At 40.2% G+C, this 18,664-nt stretch overlaps 1 protein-coding gene across 1 annotated transcript in view; it reads left to right on the top strand.

The window, feature by feature from the left end:
* Positions 1-18,664, top strand: part of exoc4 (exocyst complex component 4) — a 192,899-nt gene that overhangs the window by 44,697 nt on the left and 129,538 nt on the right. The window contains exons 9-10 of the mRNA XM_033614666.2: positions 5,217-5,362; positions 5,651-5,739. Coding sequence (XP_033470557.1) covers positions 5,217-5,362; positions 5,651-5,739 — 235 coding nt within the window. The remainder of the gene's footprint in view (positions 1-5,216; positions 5,363-5,650; positions 5,740-18,664) is intronic.

Here is an 18,664-nt window from a genome sequence, read left to right as displayed (position 1 = left end):
CTTGCAAGCAAGTGGGGGTTTCGCTCCATCAGCTCATCATTAGTAATTAATACACTGATAGGATTAGCTGCAGAGCGAGGCTAGTGGCAAGTGGAGGCCCTGGTGTTGCCAGTTGGAGAGGGCGCGTGTGATGTGGCCTCCAGCGCTGCCTGTGATGTGGGGGAAGAATGTTAGAGAGTAATTACATGTTTGGTGGAATTTTGTGTAAAAATGTTAAATTTGGCGTATTTACATGAACATTTGTGACCTCCTGTATGACACCAGACTCATATAACTTTATACTACAACCATTTTAATTTACAAAAGTGCATGTTTTTAGTCATTTTTCAAACAAATTTGACTTTTTTTTTGCAGTAATCCATCAAAACATCTGAATACACATTAATAGGCTTGTACTGAATAGCTTTATTCAGAACCTTGACATTTGAAGTCACTTAAATACTGCACAGCTTTCTTTTTGCATGTCTCTTCATTCTGTTTAAATGTGGTATTTGCCGATAGAGATTAGGCTACACCAATATTATTTGTATAGACCACACAACTGTGAAGTCACACTAACAACAACAATCACTTCCTATTGCAGAGATATGTGAAACTTTATAGCCACATATAGACATCTCATTGCAGGTTGGACTAACGTCAAGTGGTAGTTATTAGGTAAACTCAGGCCGTCGTTTCCTCTATTTTGTGGCCCAATAGGTATATTAGGTTGCAATATAATGTTGGTTAAGTGTTGTTATTAATGAGATATAAAAGCATCAAATGCATTTTAGGCGAATGAGATGAAAGAAAGTGGGAAAAAATAAATCATTCAACATGTAGCTGTCACATATTGAGTCCAGAGCTGTCTTTGAGCATGTTCAATCTTTGCAGATGGAAATTTGAAACACCCGAACCATTTACTCACTGCCATTAAATGTATGTACATGACGTGGGTTTTTTCTCCCCGAAATATAGCGTAAACCAACACTGTGATAGGCTCTATTACTGTATACTATTTGTAGGATTGGATTCCAGTCATGGCTGTGTAGGATTGGTCTTGGCTCATGTGATGCAAACTTCTCTAATAACTCCAGATCATTGAAAAAAGACAGATGTTATAATTTCAAAAAGTTACATTTTCATCAACAAAATATTCTGCTTCAGTCCGTATTTGTTGGCATTGAGCCTTTCAAAAACAACATTTTTACTGCAGTGAAAAAACTGTTTGCTCTCCTGCTTGCAGCACACAAAGGGAGGTATGCACCTGTATAAACAGGGCAGCCCAGCAGCACTATAAATTACATTAATTCATTAAGGAAGTTGATTTAATAAAAAATGATTCACTCATTTAATCTGATGAATCACTTTATTCAAATAGAGGAATTTGTTTGAGAAGTTTTAAAATTTTTTATAGGATGATAAAGATGTTTTGCAATACAGTGTGAACAGAAGCTTTGAATGTAAAAAAAACACATTTGGTACAGCCCTACTTATAAATATAATTAAGTTTTTGACACAGAAGCATTTCCACAGGATGCTTATGCATTGTTTTTTCATGTCTCTGCACTCGCACGTATGTTCATGTGTGTGCACCGAAATTAACATTGATGCTAGCATGTGAAGGCTTTCCCATGCATGACGAGGGGAGCTCTCCGCAGCGTTAATTACATCATTATGGTCGGGATGGATCTCCATCTGCTTGGCCATTACTCCTGTCCCATTCTGGGCTGACCCACACTGCGCCTCAGAATTAGACACACATGGGCTAAATGGCCCTGCTAAATTATGAAGCCATTAGATATGGGAGGCTATTTTAGAACATATGTATTCACACAGAGCGAGGAATAAAGAGGGGCAAGCGAGAGAAAGGGGACGATGAGCTGAGGTAGACGGAGCAACGGAGAGAAAATAGAAATGTGAGAAATGAGAGATGAAGCACTGAGAGATTTTGAAAAATGAGAGCCAATGAAAGCAACAGAGGGAATGTGCAGATAGAATGATAGAGTAGAGGAAGTTAACTTTCTCTGTCTGGCCACAGTTTCAATGTGCTTGTCCTCGGCTATTGTTAGAAGTTGATAAGATTTTTATGAAGCGTGATAAGACGTTGATGGATTTCACCATGGATCATACAGACAGATCTGGGAAATGGTCGACGGCATTTTTTACGCCGGGTCATCAAAGGGACCTAGTCACATCAGTGGCCTTTTGCTCAAAGTTTGGATTTTCTTCTGTTTCTCAGGCTTTGTAGACCATATGTTGGGTAAACTGTGATACCACAAGCCACGCTAAATACAAAACCTGCTGCCAGGGATGTCCAAAACTGATCTGCTGGATATGTATCTCTGCCAAACAAGACATTTGTAATTGCAGTTTTACATTAATGAGGCTTTTATTATTGTATCTGACCTTGAATTGTTGCTGTTTTGGATGCTAAGTGTTTTTAATGTTTGTGTCCACCTTGTGTTTGTGTGTATGTATGATTATGCTGCTGCCTGTCTTGGCTAGGACACTCTTGTAAAAGAGATTTTTAATCTCAATGAGTCTTTTCCTGGTTAAATAAAGGTTAAATAAAATAAATAAATAAATGTGAAAATAGAAGAATAATTCAGCAAAATATTCTTGGAACTATACAATACAAGTGAATGGGGACCGAATGCTTGTATCACCAAGGTGGCACAAGCACTGTGAAGAAATTGAAAGCAGTTCAAAGGGATATAGAAATAAGATTAAAGTGACACAGGATAGAGTTAGGTTAAATGCTTTAATCAAACACAGAATAGGAGACCGAGTGCTGAGTTTTTACAGCTACACACTGCAGTGTATTTTTTAACATGACCAAGAGCAACTTGAGGTTTTAGCTATATTTTGTAGTGAGCTCCACAAAGATAGAGCGTTATCTGATAGTATATGTATGCAGGGATTGGAATTTCAAGTGACTTCCATATTTGAGTACTTGCATTAAATTATCATAGAGTACTCTTGCACTTGCAAAAGAAAAAAAAAATCCTAACGTAAGCATAGGAATTTTAATTGGCCAACAATGGAAAGAAGTGCAATTTGAAAATCATACATCGAACAACCAGGCTTTGATTAGCCTGTTAACATAAGAAAAATTAGCAAACTCTCTGTCGCTGACGCTGCAGGTTAGGTTAGATGCAGCACTGAAGGACCGTCTCCTGAATCCGGAGCCGCTTTTCACCTTGTCAGGTCAACATCTGCCCAGTGAGCGCAAGCTGACACGGCAGCAGCAGCTAACACCTGACACCAAGCCGTTCAACGGTCCCGACAAACTCACACTGACACCAAAGCAAGTTGGCTCTCTGGTCAGACCTGTTAATAACCATTTGGAAACATTAGCCGTGTGATGCTATTAGTTAGCCCTGTCACACTTTGTGTTTGCGGCCAGACTCTCACCAACTATTCCACAGTGTAGAGCGCACACACATGCAGTGGTAGTCTCTTAAGTGTGTCATGATGAACAGAGAGGGCGACAGCGGAGCATGAGGCGCTGAGGGAAGTAACATACTGAAAATATGATTTAACCCATTTTCAGTACTTAAAAAAATAGTCCTGATCACCTGTGGGAGGGCGGCGATGAGTACGCTATATGTTGAACAAATACTGACATCTAAGCAAGTACTTGATCCACATCTCTAATGTAAATGTGGGTACTTTTCATTTTACCTATACTCTCCTGCTGCACAAAAGCCTTCTGGTTTTCAAAATGGAACTAATGATAAGCTGATACGTGAACAGAGCAGGTAGGTTGAGCTTACAGGGTATGATTTTGAGTGGGAGCTTTAAAGTCATTATTAAGTGTGAGTACTTCATGTTACATTATCTAAGGGAGATAGTGTAACAATATGAATGTGATAAATTAGGGACTGACATTAAAGTAGCTTCAGTGAATTATTTTACACAGTTTTTCCACAGTTGATGCTTTGTAGTTTGTTATCGTTGTGCTTTGAAACATCACATTTTGTATCAGTGGACCGAGTACTAGTGACTTGCAGTATTCCATTAGACCCACTGGACCGTGAACCATCCTTTTTTTAAAACTTGAAAGCAAAGTGTCGCCAGCGTAGAAGTGCTGCATATTCATTTGTAACATGTTATTACCAGAGGGTGTAATCATACATAATTCTGGGTTGACATCGAGATTCAGTGTTCAGCAATCCAGTATCAGAGATGCAGAGTGAAAGCATCAATACATACATCATCTTAAGATTCACCTTTCAGATAAATTCAGTGACCTGTGCCCTGTTGTAGCATGTTTTGATGTTGTGCCCAGAGGCTCCTCAGTTTACCCTAAACTCAGTAATGCTCTTGCCTTTTCAACTTTGCCTGCCAGGCGTCTCAATCTTCAGCACTGGAAATAGACTCACCCCATCTTATTCGGTGGATAAGAGACCCAGCAATCTTTTTGCCTGGAAAATTTAGTTACACAAGTTTGGTAAAATTTGAAAACCTTTCTGGTCTAATTTCATTTCTTTGAGATCTAGTGAGTTCTCCTCTTTTACCTAAGACAGTATTGTTTATATGGCTTCTATGGTAAAACATGTTAGCCTTAAGAAAACCATATTGTGTTTTTTTCTTTATTATTTATTATAAATACAAGTGCTTTTGGACCTCATTTTGTTGCTTTATATTGCCCCTTTTTAATATATTAATTTAATTTAATTTAATTTAATTTAATTTAATTTTATTTTATTTTATTTTATTTTATTTTATTTTATTTTATTTCTTTTATTTTATTTTTTTAAAGAGCCAGTGCTTATGGCCTAGCATCAGGCAGATAATAGGAAGCAGCCAAGAAAAAGACAGTGAGAATATTTACTGATATTGTCTCATATCAATCTCCGACCCCTGAATTGAGTCAAATGGAAATTGTTTCATGTCAGACGTTGTGATATCAGCATATATCGTATTATTGTAAAGAGAAGTGATATATCCTATTGTGATTTACACTCTTAGTAATTGTACAAACTGTTTATTTGTCATCCTGAATATTTCTCTCTGGTTCTCTTCTAATTGTTGACAGAAAACAACAACCATATAAAAGCAAAACCACAAAAGCACTCAGGATGCACTTAGTGTGTGCACTGAAAAATTGAACCCATGTGACCTGGCTGAAGGACAATCGCCCATAGAAATGTCGCTGATGTACTTCTTATTCTTCTGCCTTTTAGCTTTTGACCCAGTGCTCTGTTTGTTTGCTCTGTTTTTTTGTGCAGGTTCTGCTGATGGAATATCTGGATGTGAAGAACAGCCGCAGTGCCACAGAGCCATCGGCTCAGCTCTCCTACGCCAGCACTGGCAGCGAGTTTGCTGCCTTTTTTGCGAAGAAAAAACCACAGCGTGCCAAGCAGTCGCTCTTCAAGTAAGGATCGAACCCTTTGCTCTCTGCCTCGTTCTCCACCAAATAAGAAGAACAAAGGAATAAATCAGCCTGTATCCAAGAGCAGTCTAAAATTACAATATCTCACAAGACCAGAAATCTATTTAAGGTTACTACAGGGGCAGGGTTATGGTTTCTAAATAAATAAAAGTGACTTGACTTTGGTGCGTTTGACTTCTCATGTCCATGTTGTTATTTTTTTCCTGTTACATTGTGTGTTTGACTGTTGTGTTGTGTGCCCACTTGTTGAACCCTCTGTGTGTTTTTTAGGTTTGAATCATCTTCCCATGCCATCAGCATGAGTGCCTACTTGAGAGAGCAGAGGCGAGAACTCTACAGCAAGAGTGGAGAATTACAAGGTGAGGAGGGGCGGTACTGAGAAAGAGAGAGTGGAGGGAGGTGCAGAAGACTCCTGAACAGCTGGATTGGAGAAGTGAAGTTAAGATGGATAGAAGGACAGCGAGATGAAGGAAGAGGAAAAGAGAGATGACGGAGCAGAGGGTGTGAAAAGTATTGACAGTAGAGTGGAAAAAAAAGGAGAGGAAAATCTGACAGAGACGGAAGAATAAATTGGGCCAGGTTTGCAGTGTGTGTTGGGTACAGCAGGAGAGAAAAGAGCAGCTGGAACACAGAGAGAAGGTTGAGGTCGGGTGGAAGGATGAAAAAAGCAAGGGAGGGAGGAAGGTTAGAGGTGTATGGGTTGAGTAAGAAAAAAGAAGAGACCGGTGTAGAAAAAATAAGAGACCTTCAAGCATACTGAACAGAGAGAAATAATGGGTGAGTGCAGATGGATACAGGAGTGGAGGCAGGAGTAGAGAGATTATGCAGAGATGGCAAACAGGTGTGTGTCTCGCCTTGAGTGGGAACAGGATAGAGAGGACGTGGAGGGAGGTGAGAGCGATTTGGTCATGTTTGGCTAAGATAGAGGCAGAGGTGTGGAAGGATCCAGCCAGAGAGCAATGGAGGGATTTGGGATGATGGAGAGGCGGGGTGAGAGCATGAGGGAGCGGTGTAACAAAAGGTGGAGATAGGGAAGGGCACGTTGCAGGTCGAGCAGTTCCACTCAGGAAAAGAAAGGCAGACAACAGGATTGCGGAGAGCAAAATAGAGATAGAGATTGACGAGAGGCAGAGAGCAGGGTGACTTTGCAGAATCCGCCTACAGGGAGAGGCCTTGAAAACCTCTCACTCACACACACACACAGACACACACACACACAAAATAGCACAGTGAGTGAGCTGCACAGCCAGACCCTGGAGAGTCTAAGCTGTTCTACCGCTCCTACTTCTTCTGTTTCTCTCCCTCTCCCTCTCTCTGCTCTCTGTTTCTCTGCCTATGACCTTGAGGTTTCAATCAGCAGCGCCTGACAGCGCTGTTTGTCTGCTACGATTCCTTTTTTCACAGCGAGCGCCTCATTGACATTGTTTGGATAAAGTAGAAAAAGGTGGGAGAAGGAGCGAGACAATAACAGTAAAGAGCTTTTAATCTGTAGCGACTACTCCACAACACATACAAAATAAACCTTTACAATATCTACATAACTAATTATGACAAATAAATAGGTTTTCTTTATTGTATAATCACCTGAAAATAACAATAATGGTGTTTTCGTTACCTTAGAATGAAATGTTTATGTCTACATAGGGAGCAACAACCACAGAGTCCGCTATGTTGCACCACCGTGTTTCTACAGTTGCCCAGAAAAGACAAACCCAACACTGGCTTTAAATAAGGGCATGTGCGTTTTTTGGTCAGCTGATGTAGTTAGCAGCCCCTCCACAATGACAGTATCCACAAACCCCAGTACCCCTAGTATTTTTACTGGTTTTAATTACCTGGGGTCTCATTTATAAACATTGCATACGTACAAAACGAGGCCTGCAAGAGGTGAAGGGCCACTTCCCACGCAAAAGTTGTGATGTATAAAAACAGACTTGATGGGAGAAACTTTGACTCATGCTTACAAACATTTTGGAGACAGGAAATTGGCGATGCAGATGGTGAGGTGGAGGCCTGGTCATAGAAATTGTTAAATATTTTTTGGCACACACCATTTTCAGCTCTTGTTTTTCGGCTCATTTTTAGTTTAGATCCTTGGTTTGGAGAGGAAGAGACCTCTGCAGATAATTTGGCTCCCCGTAAAAACGTTGTGAATATCTGGATGTTAATTTATAAGAGAAAAATGGTGAGCCAACATTAGTGTGTCTGACAAGCCGAACAGCATTAGAGAAACACTTGATTTGTAACGTAAAACTACCTTTATTCAGTGTTTTTACCGGTTTAAATCAGTTGGTCACTTTGTTTTGGAGAGGAGAGACCTCTGCAGATAACGGGGCTCACGGTAAAAACCTCCTGAATGTCGGGACCTTAAGTTATCAGAGAAAAAGGTGAGCCTATATTAGCAGGCGCTGTGCTAGCGGCCTGTCTCCCACGAGCCAAACAGTGTCGGAGAAACATTGATTTGTAATGTGAAACTGCTTCATTCCGTGTTTTAAATGGGCTTTAATCACCTGGTCTGTTTAGTTTGGAGAGGAAGAGGCCTCTTGGATAATTTGTTTAAACCGCCTAAGAAATAAACATTGAAGAAATTGTAACTGGGAGAAGTTTCAACTGGTTGCAACCTGCAGTTCTCACCACTAGGTGCCACTAAATCCCCCTAAGTCTTACACTCTGCTCCTTTAAGGTAAACTGTTTACTTAATGTAGTATTAATTAGGCTACTCTGGGTATCTAACTCAAAAATAAGCAAAGGAGTGACTTGACTGACAACTCTAGAAGACATTTCAACACAGACTTCAGTTCTTTTTTTGTTTTTTAAAAAAGAAAAGCCACTCATACAGTAGCTAGTCTATAAATGTATGCAGAATGTACTGCCTCAGCTCCCCCCGGCACAAAAAGAACAGCATTGATTAACTGTGGATAAAGGAAAACCCCAAATGGTCTTCAAATAACAGCTCACTTTTTTTTTTCTTCCTCCATCTGTCGGTGCCTCAGAAAGAAAGGGGGGGGGGGAATATTTTTTTTGACTGGCTGAATGCCTCGGAGCGTTTATAAGAAGATGAGATTTCTCTGGGCTTTCATTTCACCTGTCACAATGCGTAGCACCGGCCACAAGCCTGGGCCGGGGCCTGAATGGCTGCAAAGAGATTGAAGGAGTAAGAAATCATTTAGAAAGTGAAATAAGTCGCCTGAGATGGAGGGAGGGGGAAAGATGGATGGAGGGAAGGAGGGAGGGAGAGGAAGGTTAAAAGTCATTGTTTTCATCAGGGTCCAGCGAAGAAGCCATTAAGAGATTTCTGAAGGAAGAAATTAGAAAAATATGTATTGAGATGGTGTGGAAAGGGACTTTTTCTCTCTCTTCAAATTAAACTTACTGTAGGGAGGGTGGAAGAGGAAAAAGAGTTAGAAACGAGAGATTGATTTGATGAGTTCTTCTGGCTGTGGGATTACTCAACACTTAAAGCTTAGTCATGTGTGTCTCTTAGTCTCTCTACTTGGAGTTCCTGAACTCTTTTTTTCCCCTCAACAGTCTGCTTCAAGTCAATATAGTTATTAACTCAGATGCTCACCAACACAGCCTTGGAAATAAGAGTTTGATTGCTTGTTTTAAATCCAGCCATGCACCGCTGACAAAGGAAGAAAAATGGTCATGCACTAAATAGAGTACAAATTCAGAACTACAGATGCTTTTTCAGTATGTAGAGAAGACTTAACTACGTTAGCTTGCACTTTTGTGAATGATGCTACATACTGATATAAAATAAATGTTCATGTCTAAGAGGTTACAGTATGTCTCTCTGGATAGTTTTCACAGATCTTTAAAGGAGCATAGGTTGTAGTGGCATCTAGAGGTGAGGTGCAGATTGCAACCAGCTGAAACTTCTCTCATGTGTCAAACATGAACTCTTGCTGATGATTCAATCGGTGTTTGTTCTTCAGGAGGTTTTTACCATGAGCCGAATTATCTGCAGAGGTCTCTTCTTCTCCAAAACACACCTGGTGATTAAAACCAGGAAAAAAAAACTGAATAAAGCACATTACAAATCAGTGTGGCTATGATGCTGCTGGGCTTGTTGGAGATGGGCCGCTAACCTAGCACCTGCTAATGTGTGCTCACCTTTTTGATCCAGACGTTCAGGAGGTTTAAGGATGAGCCAAATTACCCACAGAGGTCTCTTCCTCTCCAAAACAAGCAGTCATATGTGTAGCTTTTTGTCGAGCAGCAAGCATCACATAAGTTTACATTACCAAAGGTTTATGACAAAATTACTTGACGACACTGACTCCCGTGTGAGAGAGGAGAGGGAGAGACACTGTGCTGCTGCCAGAGGAGCCGCTGAATGAGTTCCCTCTGATCAGTAACTCGCTAAAAGAGTCTGAGAAGTCCGGGGTTGTTCATTATTAAACATTCAGGACGCCACAGTTTATTTTTACACTACTGAAACTGCTCCTCTTTTTGGAACCATTGCAGAGTTGCTAATAATTTCGCTTTCAGCCATGCTTGTTGTTGCCATTGGTAACAGTATGACATAAAATGTGAACAAGTCAAAATATTGCAAGTATCACAAATTTTTCATATGATATTAAAAATTATACCAGTATTAACATGAATGAGATGATATGGCACACCCCTAGAAAACATACTTATTATATCATACTCCATTTCTGCTAATATATCCCCTTAAACCTTCACGCTGGACCTTTAAATAAGAATCAGAGCAGCAGTGGTCGTATAGAATGTCTCATGATTTCGTAACCTACCCAGAGTCACATATCTCTAATGGGTTTGAAATTAATCTGTAATATCTGTAATTTATGTCTCTGGAGTGTTGTAAGGACTCGCCATATATCATTACACACATGCACGCAGCTACACATGCCGCACATACACATGCAAACACACAGGGGGACTTAATTGCTCGCCTTCTCCACTGAAGCACGTCTCGTACGCTTCAATTAATCCAATGCTTCATCTAAAGACTTTATTACAGCTCCATATGCAGCCACATCTGGAATATGCGGTGTGAATGTATGAAGAGTAGACCGCCAGCTAGAGCACGTATGTAGTGCTCGCATATACGGCAGATCCTCAGCTGTCTGTCTATATGTGTGTATAGTGTTTGCGGGCGTGTTTGTATCCTTGGCAAACCACTACTTCAGAATCACAGAACCCCATCCAGATTCAATCACATTCCCTATGAATAAATTATGAAAATAACAGTATTCCAGCTATAGATGTGTTACCGTGCGCCCATATTCCTCTGCATGTCTCGCAACCTCTAGACTTTTACATACCCGCCCCTTGCTTTTTTATTGCCTCTTTGTGGTATGTGTGTAGGCAGTGGGATGACTCGGAGTGCCCCAGTGGTCATCTGGGAGGTGAGGTGTGAATATATCTCAATAACCACTGCAGCCTTGCACCATGCTGAGTTAGTAATGCATTTACAGCCCTTTCCTTTGATTTTATTTCCCTTTTCGTCACGGCCGTTCTTTGTGTTTCGTGCGATATTGCCTTGCCCTGGGGCACGTTTGATGTGACAACCCCCCGCTCATGTGACAGCCGCACACAAAGCCTGCCTATCACCACATTGTTGCCCCGGATATGCTCGTAAACAAACATACCTACTTCAGACTTCCCCGTTTTCCTGCAGGCACATAAATGTACTCCCATTCCCAACTCTTTCCCACCTCTGACCTTCCTCTGCTCCTAAGACGTATTCATAATCAACTCGGCTCCGAATCTATTTTACACATTCCCTGTTTTCCTTTTGATATTCAAATAGACTTGTTTACACGGTGTCCAGCAAACAAAAGGACAGTCTGGCTGAGTCCCCTACGCAAGCAAGATAGTTACAAACAGCTCTCTCTCTCTGCCCACACCTTTAATGCTCTGTCTGAGAAAGAGAAAAGGAGCCTTTGCTGTGTTAGGGGCTTCTTGTTTATGTATAATAGCATCATGTTCCCATGAGAGTGGGCAGGAACAGTGAGAGGAGGAGGAGGAGGAGGAGGAGGAGGAGAGCGGCTGTTGGGGGCAACCAGAAGTGGTGTTCCTTGTCAAACTGATTTGTACACCTCCGATGGGGAGGGGAGGAAGAAGATGTGCAAATGGAAGAATGTCTCGTGGGAGACACGGGTGGAGGTGATGCTGGGTGGGGCATCAGGGGAGGAGCAAGCAGATGTTGATAGCCACGTGTTCACAGAAGTGCGTGTGTGTGTTTGCAATGAGAAGTGGCATAAACAGCATGTTCCTGCCAAGTCATGTGTGATGTTACACACTTTGGCCAAACTAGGATTGTGATTGCCGGGGGTAGAACGTATTACGTGTAAGGGTGAGGCAGTTTTCAGAAAAGCTTGGACATTTCAGAACGGTGATGGGGTCATTGGAGGAGGCTTTGAGACACCCTCATTCACTGCCCCTCAAAAACGGCATGCTCCAGTGTACCACCTTTTTCATTTTGATTGCTCCTTGAGAAAACTAGCCCGTGTTTTCCAAGTCTAACCTTGTTCCACATCAAAGAACCACTTTCAGAGAGGAGTGTGAGAAAATATCGATACACTTAAGTATGGAAGGAAATAAGAGACATAAGTGTTTGAATATTGAAATTTAAAAACCACTGAATTCATGGCATTGAAACATTTTACTTCGAAAACCATTCATCTGAATTTATTGGTTCTGAATTCAGCTCTTTGAAATACAAGTACGAAATGTCTTGATTTACAATTTCAAAAGCTGAATTTGACTACATATATGTTTTTTAAATATTCACGAACTCACTGATTGCATCGTTTGCCCATGAGGCAACTTTTACAGCCGTTGTTACAATACCAGCCAGACGCTTGATGTTACTCAAACTGAGGTCCCCAATACCTCTATCACACACTCTATGGATAAGGCAAGTCCTTAATTTTGTTAAACTGGAAAGAATCAGGTGCATAATAAAGGGCTCCCTGAGGAAATTTTGCATGATTTACGAGTATATATACAAGAGCTGGACTTTGCAGATACTCCTGAATGATTGAGCATGATGAAGACATGAAATTATGATGTGTCTGACCAACAACTATGATATTATTTTTTAATATTTAGTGTAATTTTTTATCATCACATACACATATATATTTTACTATGTTGTTTTGTTCTTTGTCTTGTTCTGGGCACTGATTAGGTTTGTAGTATTTTACTTGTCTTAGTCCTCTCTTGGTTTTGTATAGTTCTTATATTACTTACTACTTTCTTTTTTTTGTTGTGTCACTATTGGATTGACCAAATATTACTGTTATTTCTATCAGCTCAATTTGGAAAATTGTCAATTAACAGATTGCGGGGTGAAAAAAGAAATGCAGATTCAAAAAATCAAGTTCCAGATTTTTAAAACAAATAGATTCGGTTTGCTCAAATTCAGTTGGTTAAATTCAGCTCTAAAAATTAAAGTTGGAAAAAAAATAAATGGCACATTTGGGCTGTCCTGAACAGGATTAGACAATTGAGACTGAATGTTTTGACCAATTAAATTTGATGTTGTATTTGAATTTGAGCGACCTGAATCTGTTGTTTCTAATTCTGAAATTTCATATTTTTCAATCCAGATTTGTGAACATTGCAAATAAATTTCAAATTCAGCTTTTGAAATTGCAAATCAAGAAATTTCACATTTTAATTTCAAAGAGGTACATTCAGAACAAATAAATTTAGATACACAGTTATCAAAGTAAAATGTTTTGTTGCGATGGATTCAGTGGTTGGGGAGATGTAATTATGTATTTCTCTTATTTGCATTCATACTTGAGCATCACAATGTTATGTTCCGTAATGATGTATCAGTTAGTCAATCAATCAGTCATTTTATTTGTCACAAGAAGTCATTCAAGCTGCAACTCCAGTGAAATGCGAAACTTTTCCTACATGGTTGGCTGCTACTTTATGATTGTCATTGGTGACACTGACAGTGGTGTCCTAAAACATGCTCCAGACTCCATTTCTCACATCCGTTTGGGCATGCATCATGGTCATTTTGAAGACATGGAAACAAATAAGATGGCTGCATGGTTGCTCTGTAGCCAGCTCTTAACAGGGTATATCAATGATCCATTAATTCAGATTGGTAGTTGTGTTTCAGAACATGGACCTATGAAACAGGCAGAGTAACAAAGGGCGCACCACTAGTTCCTAAAATTAGTAAATCAGAAAATAAAAATCACAACATGTCCCCTTGCTTAGAGTATTGCATTAACCCCTGTATTGTGATACATAACCCGAACCCTTTCAGATGAGTTCCTCTCTATTTTTATTGTAAAATCACTGACTTGCCTTTTCATTATTCTTTTTCCAATCATTCATTCTCTTCATTTGTTGTCAGAATTCAAGGATAATGGCTGTTCACACATCTTGTGGAGTGATCAATACTTGACTTCCGCTGACCTTGCAATTATGATTTATCATATTCATAAATGAGACATGGATTGAACTGAACTGTCGGTAAAAGAAGTCAATAATTATTATGGGATTATGATGCTGGAATGTCAAAGACACCTGCTTAGCCGTGATTGATGCCTCACATTTTTATTTCTTTCCCCCTCCCCTTTCTTGCTTTGTCGAGATATGATCTTTCATGCTCGTCTTTCTTTTGTGGTGTTAACTTTCTCTTGCTCTTTGCTACTTGGAGATTGACATTTTAATTTGGGTGTGTTAGCGTGGGAGTCACAACATGGAAGACTCAGTAGCATCAGAAACAGATAATAAGCAAATTAAATCCTGCCCCAGTCAGCAATGTGTTGTATGTTCGTATGGACTCATCATAAGTAAATGTCAGCTGCATGATTTAAATAAATCCAATATTTATAGTTTCTCAAAGAAAGATTACAGAAAATGTGTATTAGTGCTTAGTTCTTGTATATGAGCAAAAATAATTTTACTTGATTATGGAGTTGGATTTCTTCTTTAACTGATTTATAAACTGTAAGTCCTCAGGTTATTCTAAACTCTAAATTACATCTCATGTGCTGTAAAATAGAAATGATAAACTGTTCTCAATAAACCTGTAAAGTCTCTCTTCCAAAACTTTGTGCAACAGATTGAATTCAATAGGCATAAATTATATAAAGGATGTAATATTGTGTTAACTTATAATTTGCAACCTTGTAGTAAGTTTTCAGAAACTTCTGAAACGTCATCCCAGTCTCAGAGTTAATTTAGGGAAATTAACACATAGTACAGAAACCTTTTCTTTCATTGAACTGCCTTACAGCAAATGGAAGACTTAAGCTGAGCACACACTGTACAATTTGAACCTGTTCTATAAATGTTGATAAATTTAAACTCCTACTGTACAAGTTAACTGTCTGCCATGTAAAGCCAGGGATCACAATCTATGTGCGCACGCTCTTCGTCAAGCCATGACCTGAGTGCTCACACTGTACATAATAAAACAGCCTGTCGGTCCCTTTGGACAGTTCTGGCTATTGACAGGTGTCAGTTAAGATTAATTTAAAAGCTCTGAGGCAGTTAAAAGCGTGTTTGTCACTGGAGGTCTGGAATGTTACACCACTTTTCTTTCATGGTTGCGATAGAAGGAGGAAGACACATCCAAGAGGCACGTGTGTTGCCTTCAGATACTCCGTTTGCGACATTGCACAGGCACAATAAGAAAAAAACTGACTCGCGGCTCTGCTTCAACTGTGCAAGAGTCTGATGACGGCCCACAAAAATGTCTGACATGTCAGAAATCCAAACATCTGACAGTCGGTCGAGAAAAGTTGATCAAGCATGATCAGTCCTCGCTCCCCACTGTACCATGGGTGTAGGTTTACTTTCAACGTTATTAGGGAAACCCGTTTTATGCACCCATTTATGATGGAAATCTCTTTATTTATGTAAAGGAAAGCAGAAAATTTAGCCGAAAAATGACGATTCAAAATATGAAAATAGGCCATATTGGAATATAATGCAGGACGTCTCTCAGGCATTCTGTATTGCGTTCAAATATTCTCCTGTTGATCAACTCCGTTGGCTGTTATCTCTTCTTAGTCAGCACACATGCAGGCATAGATCACTTTCCCAGCCCCCTCTGTGTCTTTTTTTAGGAAAGTAAACTTTTTAAATGTGCATATGGCACCGATTCACTCCCATCAAGGATAAATTCATTCATTTTAAGAAATTCATAAACCCCTGGACTTTAATTGCTCATGTGTTTTTCACCAAAATTTCTGCTCATGTTCAAAAATGTCTGCACATTCAAAACATATTCCATATACCTTTGTTCTCTGAGCAGTTGAGAATAAAATTCTAATGTTGTGTATAATATAATACAATACATAATTTTTAAATCATAATTTTCTTTTTTTCTTAAAGATTTTTTGGGGGGGCTTTTTGCCTTTAATGGACAGGACAGAGTGAAATGGGAAGAGAGAGAGTGGGGGGACGACATGCAGCAGGCATCACCTCTACACATGGGTTGCCGGCACTATCCACTAAGCTACCGACACCCCTTTTATATCATAATTTAATGAGTATAGAGTCACATAACCCCATTTCGGACCCTCCCTGGAAGAGTCTCAGTAGGCGTGAGCTGTTTATTGGAGGTGGAATACCCAAACTAACTGAAAACACTTGGGCAAACATAATAGGTGATCGTCACACATTGAAATATTAAATGCACTTTCGGTTATTGAATCAATACGAGTCACAATTTTTTCCATATTTTTGTGCACAAAACTTAAGAATGATGGATAATGTGAAGACGTTAGCTCAAACATTGGTAGGAACAATTCTGTAAGGACATGTCCCTATTTTCCATTTGCAAATCTACACCCTTGCCCTGTACACTGCATGGCAAACAATGCCCCAAAGAAGCTGAAATTCAGTCGAACTCAAAAACGAGCATCGTGTCAGAAACGAGCTCAAATCAAAAAGTGTATGCCCAGCGTAAGGAAAATTAAATTGACATGTTAATAGTCTTTTCTATATTCAGAATATAATCAGACTCACCATTTCTGTTTTAAGAAGTGTCCCTCAACTGGCCATTATTCCTAGTTTACCATTACCCTGGAAGCTGAGTGACGGAGAAAAGGCCCATGTCACATCAATGACTGATGAGGACTTTCATAGTGGCCACATGTGGGGGTGTGTGTATGCCACATAAAGTATGCCTGCCAAGTTATGTCATATATGACATGTCCAACATGCTGTAATTAAATGGCACGTTGTAACCGAGTCCATGCTTGAGTTCTGTTCCCCGCGGGAATGCCACTAGAAAATGACATGTTTCCCCTTCTTGCTCCGGCCCCATGCCTTTATGAATCGCTTTGTTCCAGCAGCAACATAACTGGGTTTGTAGATAAAAATGCAAGGTACCTCTGTTACCTGACAGGCTATTACTGTGAAAAGCCTTTATTTGTGTTCAGCATGAAAACAAATATGGAGCAGCTCTGCATATTGTGGAAAACAGGCACACACACACACACACACACACACACACACACACACACACACACACACACACACACGGTTTGCTGCAGATGTCCTGGCTTTCAGGAGTTATTTTGTGTGTGTTAGCTTGGGCTCATCATGTTCAATTTGCTCGTACATAGATTTCAGCAAGGTTGATTGGTTAAAACATTACAGATATGATTCCTCTCCTCCTCCAAGACGCACACACACACACACACACACACACACACACGCACACTGTACATAAACAGACACACATACGCACCTAAATGCAGTGTTGGATTCTTGTCTTCTGTGAGACCAGTGATTAAATTACAGTAGCTCTGGTGCTGATATTAGAGTGGAACATGGAGGCAGTGTGGAAAAAGCACTGTGGCTTCTAATAATGATATCATGTTTTACTGCATTGTACCTCATTCGCCCTCTGGTTAGAAAACTGAAAGATAGAAGCATGATAATAGAAAAGACATTGCAGGCAGTTATTTAGAGACTGATATTGGAGTTGCCAGCATTTGACTCACTGTTGTTATGTCATATGTTTGTACACAACACACAAGTATTGTATAGAATCTTTTGCAGGATTGATGCTAGTAGTACATTGCACTTCACCTCATTCAGCAAGTGTGGCTCTCCACTTCTAGACAAAATGGGAATCATAGATGATTGTCCAAACACATGCCAGCAACACCTGCTGGAGTAATGTGGTACAAGTACAGAAGTAAAACTGGATGTCAAGCAAAATGACTCCTGCATCAAAGGACCAGTGTGTAGTAGGGATGTCAAATGTGGTTAATTTTGGTTTCAATATCCTGACACTGACGCTGGTCTTTTTTTTTTTTTTTTCCCCAAGGCAAAAAATTAAACAAACAAAATGACGTGAAATACAAGACAGCTTTCGTTTTAGTCCAGTGCTACGTTGACTCAGTGAGCTTTAGCACCACATTTCAAAGTTTTACCTTTTATTTATTTTCTGTTGGCTTTGCTGACAGCCAGCCAGCAAGCTGAGTCAAGATGCGGAAACATCATGCCCACTGCCCACCCTCTGGTCTCCACTGGTTAGCTAATGTTAGCCTTAGCAGCTAGATAGCGAGCGGTGCTGCTCATTTGCCAATTACTGCTGCGGAAACATGGTGGCCACCGCCCACCTCCCCCCAGGTAGCCTGGAGTAAGCAGATATACTTTGAGCTGCAAAACCTGTTTCACATGGTTAACTGTGTTAGCATCACTAGCCGGCCTGATACTGCTAATGGTGCTATCCGAGCTAATGCCCTCAGCTGGGATTTACCATTCAAAATTGAGCCCTTTCCTCAGCTTGGCAACCTGCTCGGAGACCAGACAGTAGGCACAATTTTACCACAGCAATACTGTTGGGTCGGGAACGCGGTAGGGAATGTGCAGCGCCACAAGCTAGCTCCTATGAGTCCCAGTTTATACGCAATGCAGTAAACTGAAGAGCTGCAAAATTAGCTTATAGACTGCCACGTGTAGCCATTCAAAAATTGCAGATACCCTTCCCCTCTACCCCCATTTTGAAGCATGTAGAAAACCTCCGGTTGCCTTCACTTCAGCGTAAAAACATAGAAGGCCCTATCTAGAGCCAGCGTTTGGTTTGTCTGTTCTGGCTTACTGTCGACAATTGGCAGGCTCCGTGGAAAAGACCTGCTACCTGTGTTGATATGAAGGGCTCATTCTAAGTTAACAAAAACATAATTCCTAGTTTCAGGTGATTGTACACTATTGAGACAGAATTCTGAATATTATATCTCATTTCTGTCCCTAAGTCCTACACACTACTCCTTAACTAAAGCACTTCCACAATAGACACCACATGCATATCTC

This window comes from Epinephelus lanceolatus, chromosome 23 (genome assembly GCF_041903045.1).
Source record: "Epinephelus lanceolatus isolate andai-2023 chromosome 23, ASM4190304v1, whole genome shotgun sequence".
Classification (NCBI taxonomy): Eukaryota; Metazoa; Chordata; class Actinopteri; order Perciformes; family Serranidae; genus Epinephelus; species Epinephelus lanceolatus.
Note: the sequence above shows the minus strand (reverse complement) of the source record. Positions and strands in the feature narration are given on the sequence as shown.